Here is a 20,381-nt window from a genome sequence, read left to right on the forward strand (position 1 = left end):
AATAACCCTGATCATTTATTGTTTTTCTTTGGCACAAATTACCAGTTATAGAATTATTCACTAGTCCAAGAGTTATAAACATTTTGAAGACTTACATATGTTGTCAAATACATATCTTAACACATCTGCTTCTCTTCCTTCTAGAGAGGTGGTAACAATTTACTTTCCCTCCTTCACAGCGTAGTAACAATGTGAACATCACAGTGTTACTAACCCTGCCAATTTCCTATAATTGAAAAGAAATCCACTTTTGACTGCCTGTACGATAAAGTTTATCATTTATTAAAACATCATTGTAGGGGGAGTAAGAGTAATTAAAATTCCAGTAATTTTTTGTGTGCCTACATGTGCTGGGCACTATGCCAGATGCTTTTTTGTTTATTGCTATTGAACGCCACTTGCTCAGAGTGTAGGTGGCACCTCTCCTTGCCCTGTCCCTTGAGGCTACGATGTGTTTGAGGACACATCTGGTGTGTCCACACAGCTGGTTGCTGTTTGGTCAGATTAGTACCCAGGTCTCTTGACTTTAAGTTGGCCACTTACTCATTTTACTATACCTTGTCTGCTTCAATTGGCCTAGAATAGTCTTGTTACATAAATTCTGGTGATGAGAGGCTGTAAAATGTATTCACAGCTTACAGAATGAAAATATTGAACTCCAAAGCCAGTAATCGCTCTGAAATCTTGTGTTACCAGAAGACATCCGGGGCTCTTGCTTCTTGCCTGATGTGAACATCCTTGAACCAAAAGTGAGACCAGCAGGGGAAGAAAGCGGCTAAACTGCTCATCCTCTTCTTCCCCACACTGGCTACCACAGTTTGTTTGTGAAGGCTTGACTTAGGAGGCTAAGGAGGGAGGATCACTTGAGAGCCCAGAAGTCAGAAATCAGCCTGGACAACATAGTGAGACCCTTGTCTCAAAAAAAAAAAAAAAAAAGCTTCAGAAAGTGCATGCTGGACTTACAGGAAAAATGCCATTTGGATGGTGAGCACCTTCAATCCAATGCAAACCACGGTTGGAACTTAATCGTGTGTGTGTGTGTGTGTGTGTGTGTGTGCATTTGGCAAGTTTTAGGAGTTAGGAGGCTTTATATATATGTGGTCTTTTGCACAGTGCACTTTGAAAACTGGCTTTTGAACGTTCAGACACTTAAAACGGGTATTTATAACAATTTCAATGTCCCAGGCAAAAATTTTAAACTGTGTACATTAAACATTAACCATGCTTTTTTTTTTTTTTGAGATGGAGTCTTGCTCAGTCACCCAGGCAGGAGTGCAATGGCTCGATCTCAGTTCGCTGCAACCTCTGCCTCCCGGGTTCAAGCGATTCTCCTGCCTCAGCCTCCCAAGTAGCTGGGATTACAGATGCCTGCCACCGCGCCTGGCTAATTTTGTATTTTTAGTAGAGATGAGGTTTCACCATGTTGGTCAGGCTGGTCTCAAACTCCCGACCTCAGGTGATCCGCCTGACTTGGCCTCCCAAAGTGCTGGGATTACAGGCATGAGCCACCGCACCCGGCCTTTTTTCCCTTTTTTGGAGACAGAGTCTTGCTCTGTGGCCCAGGCTGGAGTGCAGTGGTGAGATCTCAGCTCACTGCAACCTCCTCCTCCAGATCTTGGCTCACTGCAACCTCCTCCTCCCGGGCTCAAGTGATTCTTCTGCCTCAGCCTTCTGAGTAGCTGGGATTACAGGCACCTGCCACCAGGCCTGGCTAATTTTTGTATTTTTTATACAGATGGGGCTTCACCATGTTAGCCAGGCTGGTCTTGAACTCCTGACCTCAGGTAATCTGCCTGCCTCCGCCTCCCAAAGTGCTGGGATTACAGACGTGAGCCACAGCGCCCGGCCCTAACTATGCATCTTAATTTTTGTACTTACTCTCTGATGTGCTAACAGGACAGTAAAAGTGATTTAAGGCTGTTATATTTTCCCTTTATTTAAGAGATGCCTGGGGTTCTTAGCTCAGGAGGGATTCATGGCATGTCTTAAGCCACACCAGTGTTTTTCAGGACACGCTAGGGTGGTCTTGGCAACTAGCATAACACTGAGCTGCTGTGCCTAACTTTTACCCTGTGTGCCAGTGTGCTTATTTCCTGTGTTAGGATTATTTGTAATTTGGTCTCGGGGAAGTTTTCTGGGTGGGTGCGTTGCACCAATTCCCTTGTTATTGTTATAAGAATGCAGTGACCTCACTTGGATCCAGGACTCTGCCAGCATTTAAAATCCTGCTCTTACGAAAGGTGAAACTCTTGCCTATAGTTAAGTATCACAGCTTGATCCCATTACAATGAGATGGAAGTTTGTCTGGGCCCGGAGTAGGCCAACAACAGCAGTTTTAAAAGCAGAATTCCCCGCTCTGGGTCTAACCCTGTTCTTGGTCACCGCGTTCGCTTCAGGAGCCTGGAAATCCTCTTTTGGCAGCAGAAAGGGGGAGAGTGCTTGGAAATGCTCGGAGGAAAACGACTTTTAGAGGGGGAATAGCAGAGAGGGAAACAAGAACCAACCACCGGACACACTTGGGGTGCAACTGGGGCTGTGGGGTGGGTAGAGGGAGAGGGAAAGTGAGCAGAACTGGAAGCTCAGAATAGAAGATACAAAAGAAAGTGCCAAGTAGTGAAAAAAACTGCAAAAGGACGGGGGGGATGGGGGGGAGGGCGACTGGGGAACAGTTTAGAAAAATAGCAATTAGTACAGCTAAAAATAAAGACCAATTTAGAGACAAAGCCAGATACACAAGGAGAAAAATAAAACTCGCCAGAAAGACAATTTCTTGCAAACCAAATGTTCAAGAAAATGGGGGCTAATGACATCCCCTCTGGGGCTGCTCTGTAGAAGAAATGAAATAATAGGAAACCGTGGAGCGCGCAGCGCCCAGCAGGTGACGCCGTGGGGGCTTGAGTGGTCCCGGTCGTGGAGCCTGAAGGCCCTGCCAGAGGCAGTGCCCACGTGTCCCCAAAGTTAGAGACGTGTCCCGAGAGCGTGGTGTGCGGGACGGAGCGCCGCCCGGCGCAGGAACCTGGGGGTTCCTGCAGAATCCTCTCAGATCTCCCCGAGTCCTGGCGCTCGCGCGGCACGGCCGGGGAGAGGGCGCCCACCCGCGGCGGCTCGGCTAGCTCAGCGCACGGGCCCTGGGGACGCCCCACCCGCATTCGCGGGGCGGGAAGGCGCAGCGCCCACGAAGTCGAGGAGCAGCCAGGCCCCGGCAGGCGGGGATCCTGGTGACGAGGAGGCAAAGGCCACGGGCCGGGCCGCGCCCGGACTCTGCAGAACCGCGAGGCCTAGGCTTCCCAGCCTGTGACCCCGGAGGGGACCCCGCCCGCCACCTGCGAAGGCTCGCTGAGAGCCCCGAAGCGCGGTGCGCCCGCGGCGCCGTGCCAGTTTCTCCGGGGGCTACAGGGAGAAGGCGGGAGACCGCGATGGGCGCAGGAGCTTGAAGCTGGGCGGGGCGGGGCGGGCCGGGGCCGCATCTCGGGCGAGGGCCAGGGACCCTGGGACGCGCTAACCGCCTCCGCGGGGCTACTAAGTTCCCGGCGGCGCGGGCTCCCTCTGGACCAGTGCACCCCATCCCAGGGGCGGGGCAGACTCTGGGCGATCGGGGGTCACCCAGGGCTGCCCTGCCCCGCCCGGGCACCCCGTAGCGGAACCGCGAGCCCCCACCGGCGGGGGCGGGCAAGGCGCACTGAGCGCGCCACGCGGCGCCTGGCTAGGAGGAGGGCGGCGGGCGAGGACCTAGCGCTCCGGGGCGGTGCTGAGCCCGCTCCTCCTCCTTGCCCTCCTCCTCCTCCTCGCCCTCCTCCTCCTCCTCGCCTTCCTCCGGCTCAGCCGCCGCGCCGCCGGGCTGCTCCTGCTTCCTCCTCGGGCGCCCGCGGCGATGTTCAACCGCGCCGTGAGCCGGCTGAGCAGGAAGCGGCCGCCGTCAGGTAAGCGGCTCCGGGGGCCCGCGGGCTGGGGGGTCGGGGCGCCGTTTCGCCAGCCCGGCCTCCTGCCCTCCCTCTTGTGCTCGGGCGCGGCTCGGTGGTACCTCCCAGACTGGAGCCCCAGCCGACCGCACCACTTCTCGCCGCTGGGTACCGCACCTTCGCGGTCCCAGCCGCGACGGGAGCGCAGAGCTCCTCCGGGAGCCCCGCGGAGGAAGTTTGGCTGAAAGAGGAACAGCCGCAGTTTTCTTTTTAGTGATGGTCTGGGAGAAAAAGGAGCGCCCCAAATCTCCAAACTTTGGAGGTGATATGGGGCTCCAGATTCCGAAAGCAGAACGGCTCGCGGTCTTCTCCCTCAGTGACGCTCTCCGCCTCCGCTGCGGGCGTGGGTGGAAAGATGCCGAGCGCCCAGGGCAGCACGGCTGGACCCGGGCATCCGACCAGGCGCCTGGGCCTGGGGCACCGGGGGCCTTCGCTTCTGCTGCGAGGAGCCAAAAGGTGGGATCGCGAGGGTGGCGGAACCCCAGGATGGAGAAGGGCACCTCTGCGGTCCGAGCCAGCGAAGTTCTGACGTTACGAAGGATTCACCTTGGCTGTCACTCTGGGCCAGCCTGAGCCACGGTCTGGGGCAACTTAATAGGACAAAGACCCCACGGTGAAGGTGGAGCCATGCCCTTGATTCCGGTCCTTCCACCCTTTTGCTCGTCACAATAGCTACGACCTGTGCAGGCATTTGGGTGCGCCAAGGGCTTTGTCCACCGCGTTAGGTGAACTCTCCCTTCACCCCTAGGACAACCCCGTGAGTGAGGAGGGAGCGGAAGCCAGGCGCTGTTAGGTGACTTGCCCCAGTCACACTCAGCAGGTGATGGGGAGGCTTTCAAACCCAGGTTCCCCTGGCTCTGGAGTTCAGAGGCTTTGCCGGGCTTCCCACGCCAAGATTCACTTCTGCTTGGCGCTCAGAGTCCCAACGCGTTGGTGCATTTCCTTTCTGCTCCTGGTATTTTATGAGGGACATTGTGGTTTAGAGACTGGGACCAGACTGGCTGGATCCGAATCTCACCTTCGCCATATTCACCAGCCGTGGGAACTTTCTGCAGAATGAGGGTCTGCAAAATGGGAATAACAGTAGCTACTCGCCTTTTAAAGTACTTAATTGGAACCTGTCTCCCATCCATCAAGTTTTGCAAATTATTGTATTTAATATGTAGGATTTCATAGGGTTGTTGTAATGATCTTATGTTGTTGCCCAGCATGTACTAAGTGCTCCATTAGCGTTAGTGGTCATGTAAACCTTTTTGTGTTGCATGTGAGTCAAAGAATTCCCTTGTGGGTGTTAATGTTAACCATTCTCTATGGTTGGCACAGGCCTGTGGAGGGCTGCTCAGAGCCTGGACTCGAATTAAACTCTTGGTTCTAACCTTGACTCTGTCATTCAGCAACACTGGGCAAATTACTTGATCTCTCTGTGCCTCCGTTTCAATGATGTGCTGGAGCTGGCTCAAACTGGCTTGCAAGAGCCAGTTGCTAAATATTCAAAAAGTTTGGGAACTGGTTGTAAACCATAGATAGCTTGAAAGTAGTTATGATGGGATATTTACATCATGAAAATCAACAAAGCTAAAAATGAAGGCTTCATTTTGACTCAGGAGAGCTGATGTTCCAGCACACCTTTCTCCACCTGCAAAGTGGGTTTCATAGGGTTATGGGATTAAATACTCAAAACCACATGAAGCCCCTAGTACAATGTGTGGCACATAATAAAAGTGTAATAATTAGTAGCTTTTCTCCCTTTTTCCTGTTATAAATAGAGCTGCTATGAATAGCCCTGTATACGTTACTTATTACTTTAGATTACTTTTGGGTTGAAGACTGACAAATACAACCATTGTATCCTGGGAGATACATGGATTTGGGGTGATTTTGCATGTAGCCAGGTTGCACCCCAAAAAGGCTGAAGGTAGTTTTAGGGAACAAATTGTTTCAGGGCAATAAATTTTAAACCTCATAAAATGTGGTTACATCACTGATAGAAAGGTCAGTCTCAGGCCGGGCTCAGTGGCTCACACCTGTGATCCCAGCACTTTGGGAGGCTGAGGCAGGAGGATTGCTTCAGCTCAGGAGTTCCAGATAAGCCTGGGAAACATGGCAAAACCCCATCTCTACAAAAAAATTAAAAAATTAGCCAGGCATGGTGGTGCGTGCCTGTAGTCCCAGCTCCTTAGACAGCTGAAGTGAGAGTATGGCTTGAGCCTGGGAGGTTGAGGCCGCAGTGAGCTTAGATCATGCCACTGCACTTCACCCTGGGTGACAGAGTGAGACCCAAAGCAAAGGAAGGAAGGAAGGAAGGAAGGAAGGAAGGAAGATCAGCCACTAAACATCATGGATTGGTACTGGATGCCTCGACTCCAATAGCCTGATTTTCTTTGAAATTGTAGGTGTAGGGTCTTTCCTCATTATGGAAAATAACAAAAGTTCTTGCCTGACTGGTCGTCACCACCCGGCCATGTGAAAAGGAGAAGCCTAGTGAGAAAGGGGTCATTTGGGCCTGGGGGCTGAGGTACTAAGACGACAGCCAAGTGATTTTGGGGACCCTGTACTGATGGGTTTTTTTTTTGTAATTTTGAATTATTTTTCTTAAAGAGAATCCTCAAATTGTATAAACTTCAGGCTCCACAAAAGCCGAAGCTGCTCCTGCAGGACCCCTGATTTGGACCTGGCTGTGGTTCTGCCTCCCCCAGCACCTTCTATTTTACACTTTTCCTACCTTTCAGCAAAATCTCACTGGAGACACTGCCTTTCCGCGGAGGATTTTGAGTTCCTAACCCCTCCTTCCAAGGTTCAGAGTGGGATTTCTTGATTCTTCCTGAGGTTTCTCAAAGTATGTTCCACCCGTCCTGTGGGTTCAGGAGGGCCTTGATAAAGTGCAGCTTCTCAGGCCTCGCCCAGACCCACTGACTCAGTCTAGGGGGCTGTAGGTGGGGTGGGAGGGTAGGGTGCATCTTTGACAAGCACCCCAGAGGATTCTCAGGCCAGTGAAATGTGAGGGTCCCCCAACGGGATTCTGTCCAGTCACCCTGCCCAGTTATCAACCTCGCATTGTTGATAACTGAAATATGCCCATCTGAGATGCCAAGCTGAAGCCACCCGACTCCCTACCCCTGCAGCTGCACGCAGGGGTGACCTCTCAGGGGAATTCCCACCCTGCCGGGCAGGCTTCGGCCGTCCCCTCGGGCCTGTCATACAGGATCCCATTAAACCCTTGGGAACAGTTTTAAGTTTATGGCTGGGCTTGTTTTATTTAAAGATGACAGTTTGCACAGCAATTTAATGTCTTTGTTTTAACAACCTGGCAGCAGGGTAGCCTTGGCAGCTGGGGCAACTTTCTCTGCAGAATATCACTGGCCCAGGCCTGTGGGGACAGAGGGGCCGGCTGAGGGGCCTTGTTTTCTACAGGTGTGGTCAGCCCATGAGCCAGCTGAGCCTCTGGGTCCTGCTCTGGTGACCACCTAGTGCGGCCCGTAGCCTGGTGGGTGTGAGGTGCTCACTGTGTTTTCTCTGTGTTGGCTGGTTTGTATTTGATGTCTCCTTTCTTCGTGGTTAGAAAATGTAGATGCCTGGCATGGCCATTTCCTAGGGCTTCCTGGGTGAACTGAGTCACTTCCTTCCCTGGGTTGAGTGAGTCCCCGGATGCTGGGCTCTGGGAACCAGTTGCTTAAACTGCACTAAATTTATGCCCCCTAGTTTCTTCTGCTTCCCCCAGATAGCTCTTCGCTGCAGCAGCCCGCGGGTGGCAGCAGGAGCGGAGGGGGCCCCAGCAGGCAGCAGCAGTGGCCCCTTGATAAGAGGTGTCAGGCGGCATCTGCTGGAGTGAGACAGTCCCTTGCAGACTTGTGGGGACAAATTTCCCTTCCAAGCAAGTTCCCATCTGTCAGGAGCCCTGCTAAGCACCCTCAGGTCCACCTTGCTGCCCCGCTGCCTGGTGGGGGACCCCTTATCTGACTGAGTCCTTCCCAGCCCCATTTTTCCTGCTCCTTATTCTACCCCTGGAGGGACTGGACAATACTCCCTCTGTGCCTTTGCTCCCCCAGGTGTCCTTTGTCCTGTCCCAAAGCCTGGGTCTCCCTGCTCCAGCAGAGCCATCCTTCTAGGCCTCGCTGCCTCCCACCCTCCGTGCTTGACAGAGCAGCTTGTCTGAGCAGGAGGGAACCGTTTCATTTCTCCCTGAAGGGCTGCAGAGGCCACTCTGCAGGGACTTGTCCGGAGGCACCCATTTCAGAAGGGGCAGAGAATTCAAGTCTTGGACCCAAGTCCACGGCCACCTAAACACAACAACCATTTAGCGACTTTGCTAAAATATATTTAGAGAATGAATGTGGAGCCGACAACTTTCCTCCCTTCCTCTATCTCTCTCTCCTTCGCTCCCTCCCTCCCTTCCTTCTTCCCTCCCTGCTTCCCTCCCTTCCTTCTTTTCTCTAGTCAGGACATTAGAAACAAACAAAGCCATCATCAAACACCTTTATCATTTCACACAGAAAAGGACATTTTAACACCCCCAATAGTAGGAAAGATATAATCTCAGGTAAAGAGTTGTCCTGATTCACAGAATCTTCTAGAGGTTGTCGCTCCTGGGGAGAGACATTGGGCACCTGAGGGACAGAGGTGTGAGGAAGACTATTACACCACACTCCCTTTTGTATGTCCTGAACTGTGCCCCACGTAGAGAAACATAGTGATCTATTTCAAAGCAAAAACAAAACAAGCAACCCAAGACTGCCCTTCCTCCACCAGCACAGCTCGCTTGGTAAATATTTCCTAGTCTTCCTTCTGGTTTATTTGTGGACTAGTGAAGATAACTTCCTACCAGCCCATGGCACTGTGGGCAGGCGGCCACCTGGGAACCCCTGGCCTCCTATCCTCAATTCATTTTAAGTTCTGTGAGAAAATGGGCCCCACCTTTCATTTCTGGCATCTTTCTCTGTGTTTTTCTCTCCAGACAACCTGGGGTTGCATCCCAGCTCATCCACTTCCTTGCTTGCTTCTTTGTAGCAAATTATGTATCGTCTCTGTGCCTCAGTTTCCTGATCTGTAAAATGGGGCCTTTGAGGAAACCAGCTTCCAGGGATTGTTGCAAAGTTTCGATGGGATATAGTAAATGTCAACTTTTTTTTTTTTTTTTTTTTTTTTGAGATGGAGTTTCACTCTTGTTGCCCACGCTGGAGTGCAATGGCGCAATCTTGGCTCACGGCAACATCTACCTCCCGGGTTCAAGCCATTCTCCTGCCTCATCCTCCTGAGTAGCTGGTATTACATGCATGCACCACCACGCCCAGCTAATGTTGTATTTTTAGGTTTCTCCACATTGGTCAGGCTGGTCTCAAACTCCCGACCTCAGGTGATCTGCCCGCCTCGCCTCCCAAAGTGCTGGGATTACAGGCGTGAGCCACCGCACCTGGCCTCAACTATTTTTAATAGCTATCCGTCCTCCTTTCTCTTTCTGTGCCCTCTACCCTTAGCCTGGTGCCTGGCTTTGCTCATTCCTTAGAAAATATTTATCACTATAAAATATATACTTGAGTGCCAGACATCATGCGGACCCTGAGGAAGACGCAGCCCTTGCTTGCAAGAAATGCACCATCCACCTGACTGACCCTGGAGGAAAAAGTCATTTACTTTGCCTTGAGGGAGGGTGCGGGACAGATTGAGGCAGAGTAGGAGAGTGAGGGCAGCTTTATGCAGAAATGTCAGGCCCCAGAGGACACACAGGGGCTTCTGGAAGTGGAGAAAATCGATGACAGGGTCTTTGTTTTCAGGTTAGGGCTGCTGGGCCATTTTCTTTTTTCTGGCCTTTGCCTAGAAAGTGGAGAGTCTAGGGAGGCTACAAATAACAGTTTGGCGTTCTTATTTCCTTCCCTCTGGTAGAAACTGGAAACCAGTGGCCATCTGTTGTTTAGTCCACTTAAAAGAGGATGTTGAGGCTTCTTTTTTCTTCGGACCCAAGGGTGCCCGGGAGCCCTCCAGTCTCTGCCTTTCTCACACAAGGCGTCTCTGGGAAGGCAGTGGATTGTTGGTCTGCGTGGAACTTCTCAGGTGGACCCCAGAGCATGGAACGTAAGGAATCGCCCCCACCCCTTTCCATGTCCACAGTTCGCCTGTCGTCTTGGCCCTGGGCGGGGCAGGGGCTGGGAAGAGTGTGCTGTGAGGACACAGAGGTGCACAGGTGACTTTGGAAGGGCCAGTAGGAGCACCTGGCTTTCTGTGAGGCCCAAACCCGCGTGTGAAAACGCCACGATGCCCTTTCTGAGTGGAGCCAACCCTCTGCCACCTGCTTTCCTGCTCCTGACTTGGATGCTGGCTATTACTATGATTATTGAAAAACTTGCTTCACTTTTGATGTTATTTCCTGCTAACTGCAGTTCAATCAGATCTCCCCGGCAGGGGAATTGCATGCAGGCGGGGTAGTTATTCTCAGCAGCTAGATACTGGAGCCGATAAACACTTAAGTAATATTTAGATACGATGTTTCCGTGACCCAGTTTCTCTGGAGCCTTACACAGATCACCAGTTGTAACAAAATGACTCTCTGATTCTAAATTGGGAGGACTTTTTAAAAAATGTAATACACTTGATGTGGTATAGGTGACAAGAGGTTTTAAATAAGTTTTGTGGGGTGTGTACTTTCTTTGAAACTTCATTACAAAGTAGAGTATTTTAAAGGAGTACAGTGTGTGTGTGCAGGCCTGTGCATGTGAGTTGTACCAAGCCACTTTGGAATTTAGGGTTAATATCTCTGCCTTTTCCTGGACTTGAATGTTTAATAGCCTGTGAGTTTGGGGGAGTACTTAGGACAAACCTTCTGAGGATGTAAGTTGACTCTGCTGTTGAGGAAACTGGATAGTGAGATATTACTAAAATATTATTTGACTTGGAGAAATTGTCTATGCAGGATAATTACACAGACCTTCCTGCAAATTAACAGCAGAAATCCATGCTGTGAGCGTTCATCTCTGATGAGTGTCACAGATGCCTTTTGAGTATGGATTTCCAAGGAATTAATGTCTGGAGAAGGTCTCTGTTAGATATGACATCATAGCATCTATAAATAATGCATCATAAAATAAGCTGCAAGCAACCAGTCCCAGCCATCTGCACTGTGATGCTTCACCCATCCTTGAAATAATGGCTTTTACTGATGCCAGAAGCCACATAGGACAGCATAAGCATAAATGAAAAATGCATATACATTGTGTTTGTGTGCTAGATGATTCCACCTGGTCTTATGTGACCAGTTTTTTTTGTTTGTTTGTTTTTTCTGCATGGATTGGACTCTTACCTAGTTTTCTGTTTTTCCCCCAAAGTGTGATTGTTCTTGGTCTCTTAAAGGCTGTTGTGTTCTGGTCTCTGTGAGTATAAAGATCAGCAGATATAAAAACTAAAAATGTCAGTAGAGGCTTTGGTAAAGAGCGTGTACTCTGGAGCAGGAGTACCTGGGTTTGGGCCGTGATTTCCCATTTTCTAGCTGGGACCCTCGTAAGTTACTGTGCCTCAGTTTCTTTATCTGCAAAGTGGAAATAATACTAACCACGTCAGTAGGTTATCGTGAGAACTGAATGATTTAATTCAGGTAAAAGCTTGGAACAGTACCCAGCACATTGTAAATCATTTGCAAGTTTTTCTTTTTATTTTTTTGAGACAGAGTCTTGCTCTGTCATCAGGCTGGAGTGCAGTGGCTTGATCTCGGCTCACTGCAACCTCCACCTCCCGGGTTCATGCAATCCTCCTGCTTCAGCCTCCCAAGTAGCTGGAACTACAGGCGTGCACCACCACACCTGGCTAACTTTTTGTATTTTTAGTATAGATGGGGTTTCATCATGTTGGCCAGGATGGTTTCGATCTCTTGACCTCGTGATCTGCCTGCCTCGGCCTCCCAAAGTGCTGGGATTACAGGCGTGAGGCACCATGCCAACTTTTTTTTTGAGACAGAGTCTCGCTCTGTCACCCAGGCTGGAGTGTAGTGGCACAATCTCGGCTTGCTGCAACCTCCGCCTCCCGGGTTCAAGCAATTCTTCTGCCTCAGCCTCCTGAGTAGCCGAGACTATAGGCACGTGCCACCACACCTGGCTAATTTTTGTAATTTTAGTAGAGACAGGGTTTCATCATATTGGTCAGGCTGGTCTTGAACTCCTGACCTCATGATCTGCCTGCCTCAGCCTCCCAAAGTGTTGGGATTACAGGCATGAGTCACAGCGCCTGGCCTTTTTTTTTTTTTTTTTAAAGACAGATTCTTGTTTTGTTGCCCAGGCTGGAGTGCAGTGGTGTGAGCTCAGCTCACTGCAACCTCTGCCTCCCGGGTTCAAGTGATTCTCCTGTCTCAGCCTCCCAAGTAGCTGGGATTACAGGAGTGCACCACCATACCCGGCTAATTTTTGTATTTTTTGTAGAGATGTGGTTTTGCCATGTTGCCCAGGCTGGTCTTGAATACCTGGCCTCAAGTGATCCATCCACCTCGGCCTCCCAAAGTGCTGGGATTATAAGTGTGAGCCACCATGCCTGGCCCATTTCAAGTATTAACCATTATTATTAGCTAATGACAGATTAGTCTGAAAATAAATTTGCTGAAAAATATGTATTTTGCATGCAAAAAATTTGAAGATCTAAAATGATTTAAAGAGCCCAGGAGCCAAGAAAACAAAACGAAACACCAAAAAATTTTATTCATTGCAAAAATGTTTTACAGCTGAAGTAAACAGTGACAACAAAAATAAAACAGCATGATAAAATTGCAACAAACACATATCACAAGCAGGTCTTCCCTAGCTGGAGAGATCGTGAAGCTGCTGGAGAACATGCTTGACATTTTTTCCACCCATTCATGTCAGTCTTGCTTTCTTGTGTAATCTGTCTGAAACGGAAACTTTTATCAATGAAAAGGGATAGAAGAATATTGGAACTTTGTGGATCCAGGTACCAGAAGTTGGGCAGCTGGGAAATCTTCGTTTTGCTTTATTCTTAAGTTCAAAGGTAAACCTGTTTTGCTATTGAGAAGGAGTATTTATTTCTTCTAATATTACTGGACTGGTTGTAACATTTATTATGTATGTATGTATGTATGTATGTATGTATGTATGTATGTATGTACTTACTTACTTTAACTTGCTTCCCCTTCCCCCTTGGTTGTTAACATTTTTTTCTTTTTTTTTTAAACTTTTTTTCCCTAAGACGGAGTCTCTCTCTGTCACCCAGGCTGGAGTGCAGTGGTGCAATCTCAGCTCACTGCAACCTCCACCTCCCGGGTTCAAGCAATTCTCCTGCCTCAGCCTCCTGAGTAGCTAGGATTACAGGCGCGTACCACCACGCCCGGCTAATTTTTGTATTCCATGTTGGCCAGGCAGGTTTTGAACTGACCTCGTGATCTGTCTGCCTCAGCCTCCTAAAGTGCTGGGATTATAGGCGTGAGCCACTGCGCCCAGCCTCTTTTCTTTTTTTATGATTTTTTTTTTTTTTTTTTTTTTTTTTTTTTTTTTTTTTTTTTTTTTTTTTTTTTTTTTTTTTTTGAGACAGCGTCTGGCTCTGTCACCCAGGCTGGAGAGCAGTGGTGCAATATCGGCTCACTGTAGTTTCTGCTTCCTGGGCTCGAGTGATCCTTCCACCTCAGCCTCCTGAATAGCTGGGCCTACAGGCCCACACCACCATGACCAGTTAATTTTTGTGTTTTTTTGTTTGTTTGTTTTTGTTTTATTTTGTTTTGTTTGAGACAGAGTCTTGCCTTGTCACCCAGGCTGGAGTGCAGTGGCACGATCTCGGCTCACTGCAAGCTCTGCCTCGCGGGTTCACGCCATTCTCCTGCCTCAGCCTCTCCAAGTAGCTGGGACTACAGGCGCCCGCCACCACGCCCGGCTATTTTTTGTATTTTTAGTAGAGACGGGGTTTCACCGTGGTCTCGATCTCCTGACCTCATGATCCGCCCGCCTCGGCCTCCCAAAGTGCTGGGATTACAAGCGTGAGCCACCGCGCCCGGCCCATTCCAAGTAGCTGGGACTACAGGCGCCCGCCACCACGCCCGGCTATTTTTTTGTATTTTTAGTAGAGACGGGGTTTCACCGTGGTCTCGATCTCCTGACCTCATGATCCGCCCGCCTCGGCCTCCCAAAGTGCTGGGATTACAAGCGTGAGCCACCGCGCCCGGCCCTAATTTTTTGTATCTTTAGTAGAGACAGGGTTTCACCATGTTGGCCAGGCTGATCTCGAACTCCTGACTTTGTGATCTGCCCACCTCATCCTCCCAAAATGCTGGTGTGAGTCACCACGCCTGGCCTAATTTTTGTATTTTTTGTGGAGATGGGATTTCACCATGTTGCCCAGGCTGGTCTTGAACTCCTGAGCTCAAGCAATCTGCCTGCCTTGGCCTCCCAAAGTGCTGGTATTACAGGCATGCGCCACCGTGCCCACGGGTCGTAACTGAGCTGAGATGGCTTAGGAATTCATTACTTAGTGTGTCCCTTGAGCAGGGGACCCTGAGTTGCAGAAGTGCCCTCAGCCTAAGGGCCATCCCTGTCTGCTCAGTCATATTGGAGGCTGCGGATAGTGACTTGGAAAAGAGAGATGCCACTCGGTGAGTGGAGTTTGCAAACGCTGTCTCATCGAGATCTGTCTATACTGATATCAGTCACATGGATTTTAAAAGGGTGGGGTGCCATAGCCAAAAGCCTTAAACTCGAAAGACAATCAGGAAGTCTTAGAAAAATTCAAACCAACATTTTTGGAGAAAATAAAAACTTATGACAGATAGAGAGCGGGTATCTCAGATAGAAGGATCTTCTATTCCACTTATGGGGACAGAAGGTGGGCAAAAAGGCAAGAAGGAATTTCTCTTTATCTACAGCACCATAGCCAGAAAACCAGTACCCACGGCTATAAAGAGCAGCTCCATCTTGGCGCACTTGCTGAGCCGTCCCTGGAAATTCCATGCTCTTCTGTAATAGTGTCCATTGTTAACGTATTTCATGACATGTGATATAAGGGAGATGTTAGCCGGGGAGACAATGGAATGGAAGGGCCCATCGGTTTTCTAACTGTGTTCCCAGGAGCCCTGGGATTCTGCAGACATGGCCCTGGTGAGGACAGCTGACCTCCCATATAGGTCCCAGTATGGGGTCTGTCCAGTGATTCATCAGCTGCATCACCTTGGATAGGTCATTTTATCTTCTGGATTTTTTGCTTCCCAGTCTATAAAATGAGGTGGTGGGGGAGGTGGGGCTGGACCGCATTAGTGTGCTTTGAGTTGTAAAACTTTTTGTTCAAATGAAAACAGACATATAACCCTAATATGCAAAAATGATTAGAGTATGAAATAAAGGGTGGGGGTTGGCAATTGTCTAACAGTGAGGTCAACTCTTTTAACTCTCAGACACTCTGTTGGCTAAATGGTAATCTACTGTGTGTATTTATGTGCAAGACAGCGTGGCAGTGAAAACCCAAACATGGTCTGGTTTATTATGGAAAAGAATGTCAAGAGTTTTGGAATCCTTTCAGAGCAAGGTTGAAAACTTATGGCCAAAATGGTTCTGCCATGGCAAGAGAAATTTGCAGCTGCCTAGATTGTTCCTGGAACAGTGAACTTGTGTCTCTAGATTTATTTACTTAAGAGAAGATCTGCTGGGGAAATGGAGCAAACTGTCAAACTGTATTCTCTGGGCAAAGAGCAGAAGAGTAAATTGGTGGAATGCTTGGCAGAATGAACCCTGCTGCAGAAATATCTTGTAATAATGATCTTTTAATTGGATTTATACTTTGTTGGAAAGAAACTCAATGTTCAGGAGCTTGCCACTGCAGCATTTACAAAGAGAACGGGGAACTAATTTAATATCCACGAACTGGAGGGTCACTTTAGAAAAGCATCGGCTCCATTTGGTGATGTGTTTAAGTGAGTTTCCTTCATGGTTAGAGGAAAGGATTTGTCCCAAATAATTCTCTTACGTACTCTATTGCCAATGAGCATTGAAGCATGGTCCCTGCTGGGTTTCTGGGTTTCTGCTTTATTGATGATTGATTGATTGATTGAGACAGGGTCTCGCTCTGTCATCCAGGCTGGAGTACAGTGGCCCAATCATGGATCACTGCAGCCTTGAACTCCTGGACTCAAGCTCTCCTCCCGCCTCAGTCTGTCAAATAGCTGGGACTAAAGGCACATGCCACTATGCCCAGCTAAGTTTTGTATTTTTTGTACACACAGGATTTCACTATGTTGCCCAGGCTGGTCTCAAACACCTGAGCTTGAGTAATCTGCCCACCTGGGCCTCCCAAAGTGCTGGGGTCATAGGTGTGAACCACCACGCCCAGCCTAGTTTTTAAATATTTTATAGAGATGGGGTGCCAGTATGTTGCTCAGACTGGTCGTGAACTCCTGAGATCAAGCCATCCTCCTCTCTCAGCCTCCCAAGGTGTTGGATTACAGGTGTGAGCCACTGTGCCCAGCTGGCCTGGTTCTAATTTAGCTCGTGTCATCTGGTGAATGTCTAAAATCCTGGTAGTTTCCTCAGGTGCTTGGATTCGGAGTCCCAGGGGATCAAGAAATCAACATGTATTTTGACCCCCCAAAGAACATCAGAGATCACAGGAGCTGTTACTATTAAGTAAGTCCGGTGTGCTCTGATACAGATTTTCTCCAAAACCATTTTTAGCTGTGTGGCCCCCTAGCTGTTTGCAGGAATTAATATTTATGAGACTTTATTTAAAAAAATATATCACTTAGAAGTGATTTGCTTTGCTGATTTATTTATTTATTTATTTATTTATTTATTTATTTATTTAATGAGCTGGAGTCTTGCTCTGTCACCAGGCTGGAGTGCAGTGGTGCAATCTCAGCTCACTGCAACCTCTGCCTCCCGGGTTCAAGCAATTCTCCTGCCTTAGCCTCCCTAATAGCTGGGATTATAGACATCCACCACCACGCCTGGCAAATTTTTGTATTTTTAGTAGAGACGGGGTTTCACCATGTTGGCCATGATGGTCTCGATCTCTTGACCTTGTGATCTGCCTGCCTCGGCCTCCCAAAGTGCTGGGATTACAGGAGTGAGCCACCTCGCCCGGCCTTGCTGATTTCTTAATTAAAAGTTTATTTTCTCCTAGATATGAACTTTTTTTTATAGAAACATGTCTCTAGCTTTGGAAAAAAAAAACGTCAATGGGAAAAAAGTGTTAGTTATAGAAGTAGTTTGCTTGATAGTTGGTTATTTTAGGGACGGGGAGAAAGGAGCTTACATTTGTTGAGCATCTACCGTGTCCCAGGCGTGCTGCTAGGTGCCTGATGTGCTTCCACTTTTGAATCCTTATGATAACCCAAGAGATGGGGGACGATTTTCAGATATACACAAGAATTTTGCCCAAGAACCTATAGTTTTGAATTGCGGAAACTGGGTTTTTTGTTTTGTTTTATTTTGTTTCATTTGAGTCAGAGTTTCGCTCTTGTCACCCAGACTGGAGTGCAGTGGCACCATCTTGGCTCACTGCAACCTCCGCCTCCCAGGTTCAAATGATTCCCCTGCCTCAGCCTCCCAAGTAGCTGGGACTACAGGCACCCACCACCACACCTGGCTAATTTTTTTTATTTTTAGTACAGACGGGGGTTCACCATGTTGGCCAGGCTGGTCTTGAACTCCTGACCTCAAGTGATCCACCCGCCTCAGTCCCCTAAAGTGCTAGGATTACAGGCGTGAGCCACTGTGCCCGGCCAGGAAACTGGGTTTTGAACCTGGCCCCATCTGAAGTGACATTCCATGGTTCTTCCTTGACTCCAGGAAGGGATCACATGCCATAGAATGAAGCATGCTTTCATTGTTCCCTCCTCCTACAGGCAAGTGGCCGAAGTGTGTTATTTGGAGATTCCCTGTTCCTCCCAGGAGACTTCTCAGTGTCGTGAGTCAGAGAGTACAGTGGAAGATGTGCAGATGCAAAGAGTTTTCATCCATTTTCTCTGTGCACCAAAATGTAAGAGGTTTGCCAAAAACCTCAGGCATCAGGATAAAGGATATTTATTTATTTATTTATTATCATTATTTTTAGATGGAATCTTGCTCTGTCACCCAGGCTGGAGTGCAGTGGTGTGATCTTGGCTCACTGCAACCTCCGCTTCCTGGGTTCAAGCGTTTCTCCTGCCTCAGCCTCTCAAGGAGCTGGGATGACAGGTGCATGCCACCACACCCAACTAATTTTTGTATTTTTAGTAGAGATGAGGTTTCACTCCTGACCTCTGGTGATCTGCCTGCCTTGGCCTCCCAAAGTGCTGGGATTACAGGTGTGAGCCACTGCACTCAGCCTATAAATGATATTTAATGCAGTGTTTTAAAAGATCAAAATTAATGCAAAAACATCCGTGATGAACAAAATGTCCGAAGTTTAAATAAAGTCAGGAAAAATAACAGTGTGATGCTGAGCCATATTGGACCCTGAAGCAAATGGAAAAATCAGCATAACCGATCTTGTCTTTATTTGAAATTTGGGTATTTTGTTCATCATGGATTTTTTAGTATAAATTTTGATTTTTTGAAAAAGTATTGCCTGAGGAACGGGGCGCGGTGGCTCATGCCTGTAATCCCAGCACTTTGGGAGGCTGAGTTGGGTGGATCACCTGAGGTCAAGAGTTCAAGACCAGCCTGGCCAACATGGTAAAACCCTGTCTCTATTAAGAATACAAAAATTAGCTGGGTGTGGTGGCAATCACCTATAATCCCACCTACTCGGGAGGCTGAGGCAGGAGAATTGCTTGAATCTGGGAGGCAGAGGTTGCAGTGAGCCGAGATTGTGCACTCCAGACTGGGCAATAGAGTGACTCTGTCAAAAACAAACAAACAAACAAACAAACAAAGCTATTGCCTGAAATGACATTTATCTTGATGCCTGGGTATTCTGGCAACCCTCTTGACATTTTGCACCATCACGTGAGTCCTGTCCTGCAATGAGTTTTTTAATCTCTGTGCCGGGTAATGAGCTAGGTGCTGGAGATACAAGATGAGGACATATAGGAGCCATCAGACTAGTGCGAGTCAGTCATGTGAATAGTCACAACACAGCACCGTAATTGTAAGTCTGTGCACAAAGCGCCATGGGGAAGCAGTTGCTGCTGAATCAAGGTTCTCTGGGAGGAGGGTTGGAGTGTGACTTGAGGGCTGCCTCCAAATTGGCCAGTGGACACAAGTAGGGGACGGATTTGGTGGGAAACGGCAGGTCCCTTCATCCCTCTGAGCCTCAGTTTACCCCCATCTGTAAAATGGAGGAAATAGTAGTGCCTGCCTTCCAGGGTTGTGTGACAAGAATGAGTCCATCATGTTAAACACCTGGAACAGAGCCTAACACATAACTCGGTGTATGTCAGCCGAGATGTTGATGACAGTGCTGACCATTGCATGCAGATTTCTTAAAATGACAGTGTCTTTGGACCACATACGCAGTCTGAACTTTGCTTTGCAGACATCCATGACAGCGATGGCAGTTCCAGCAGCAGCCACCAGAGCCTCAAGAGCACAGCCAAATGGGCGGCATCCCTGGAGAATCTGCTGGAAGACCCAGAAGGCGTGAAAAGATTTAGGGTTTGTCTTTTTCATTGTTAATCGGGATGGATGCAGTGTGTGCAGAAGTTCAGATGCACACAGGGCAGAGATAGGCCAGTTCAACATTGTCTATCAGCGTAGCCCTCTCTATGCCAGCTTGAGAGCTCGGTACTGTCTATCCCAGCTTGAGGGTGAGACTTTCTCATCTGTCATGACTATGTTGGCAACGCTGTCACAGATGGGCAGCCTGTTTCTGGTTTTTGTGTAGTGAGGTGGGAGGGGTACAGGGTGGGAGGAGAGAGAAGATACCGTGTCTATTGGTGGAGTCTGTATGAGGAATTCCCAGCTCTGGGTCTCTCTGATGTGAAGGCTTGTTCTCTCGTGCTTGGGGGATTCTCAGAATGCATTGTTGACAGAGTGAGAGAGGCTGGCAATGCAAACTTGGCGAAGGGACCTCCGAGAGCAGGGCTAATGCATGGGAAACTGTTGATCCCATCTAGAAATAGCTTTTCTGACCAGCAGAAGCCCCCGGTGCCAGATGGAGGACCACATGTGAATTTCAAGAATGAGTCCTGGTTACTTCTGTCTTTAAGTCTTGGGTCAGGAATAGGATGAGTCCTCATGCAGTTGGTGACTGTTGGAGCTCCCAGGGAGGGAGTGGCAGGTGGTACTAGGCTTCTAGTTCCTGGTCGCCAGGCCACTGTGAGCAGTGTTTGCAACTCAAGAGGTCTCTGCACAGCAGAGTAGCTGGCTGTGCCATGGACTGCCCAAGATCGGCCATAAGAAAACGCACATACCTCCAACTTAAAATAGTTTGTATCGTGGTATCTTTAGACATACTTAATGTGTTTTCTTTTCTTTTGTTTAAAAAAAAAAGAGCCTGATTTTAGAGGAATGTACTTTGTTTAAACACTGTCTGGAA

General features: G+C 48.7%; 1 protein-coding gene across 4 annotated transcripts in view; it reads left to right on the top strand.

Moving 5' to 3' along the window:
• Positions 1 to 3,790: 3,790 nt before the first annotated feature.
• The window catches only part of RGS10 (regulator of G protein signaling 10), a 42,777-nt gene continuing 26,186 nt past the window's right edge, over positions 3,791 to 20,381 (top strand). Inside the window, exons 1-2 of one of the 4 annotated variants that reach the window (XM_032176470.2) lie at positions 3,791 to 3,920; positions 19,380 to 19,498. In XM_032176470.2, coding sequence (XP_032032361.1) covers positions 3,872 to 3,920; positions 19,380 to 19,498 — 168 coding nt within the window. In that variant the 5' untranslated portion in view covers positions 3,791 to 3,871. Of the gene's footprint in view, positions 3,921 to 9,902; positions 10,026 to 14,488; positions 14,527 to 19,379; positions 19,499 to 20,381 lie in introns of those variants that run through there. The other 3 variants (XM_058435747.1, XM_032176480.2, XM_058435746.1) reach the window with 3 other exon arrangements.

The sequence above is a fragment of the Hylobates moloch genome, unplaced genomic scaffold, assembly GCF_009828535.3.
Source record: "Hylobates moloch isolate HMO894 unplaced genomic scaffold, HMol_V3 SCAFFOLD_3, whole genome shotgun sequence".
Lineage (NCBI taxonomy): Eukaryota > Metazoa > Chordata > Mammalia > Primates > Hylobatidae > Hylobates > Hylobates moloch.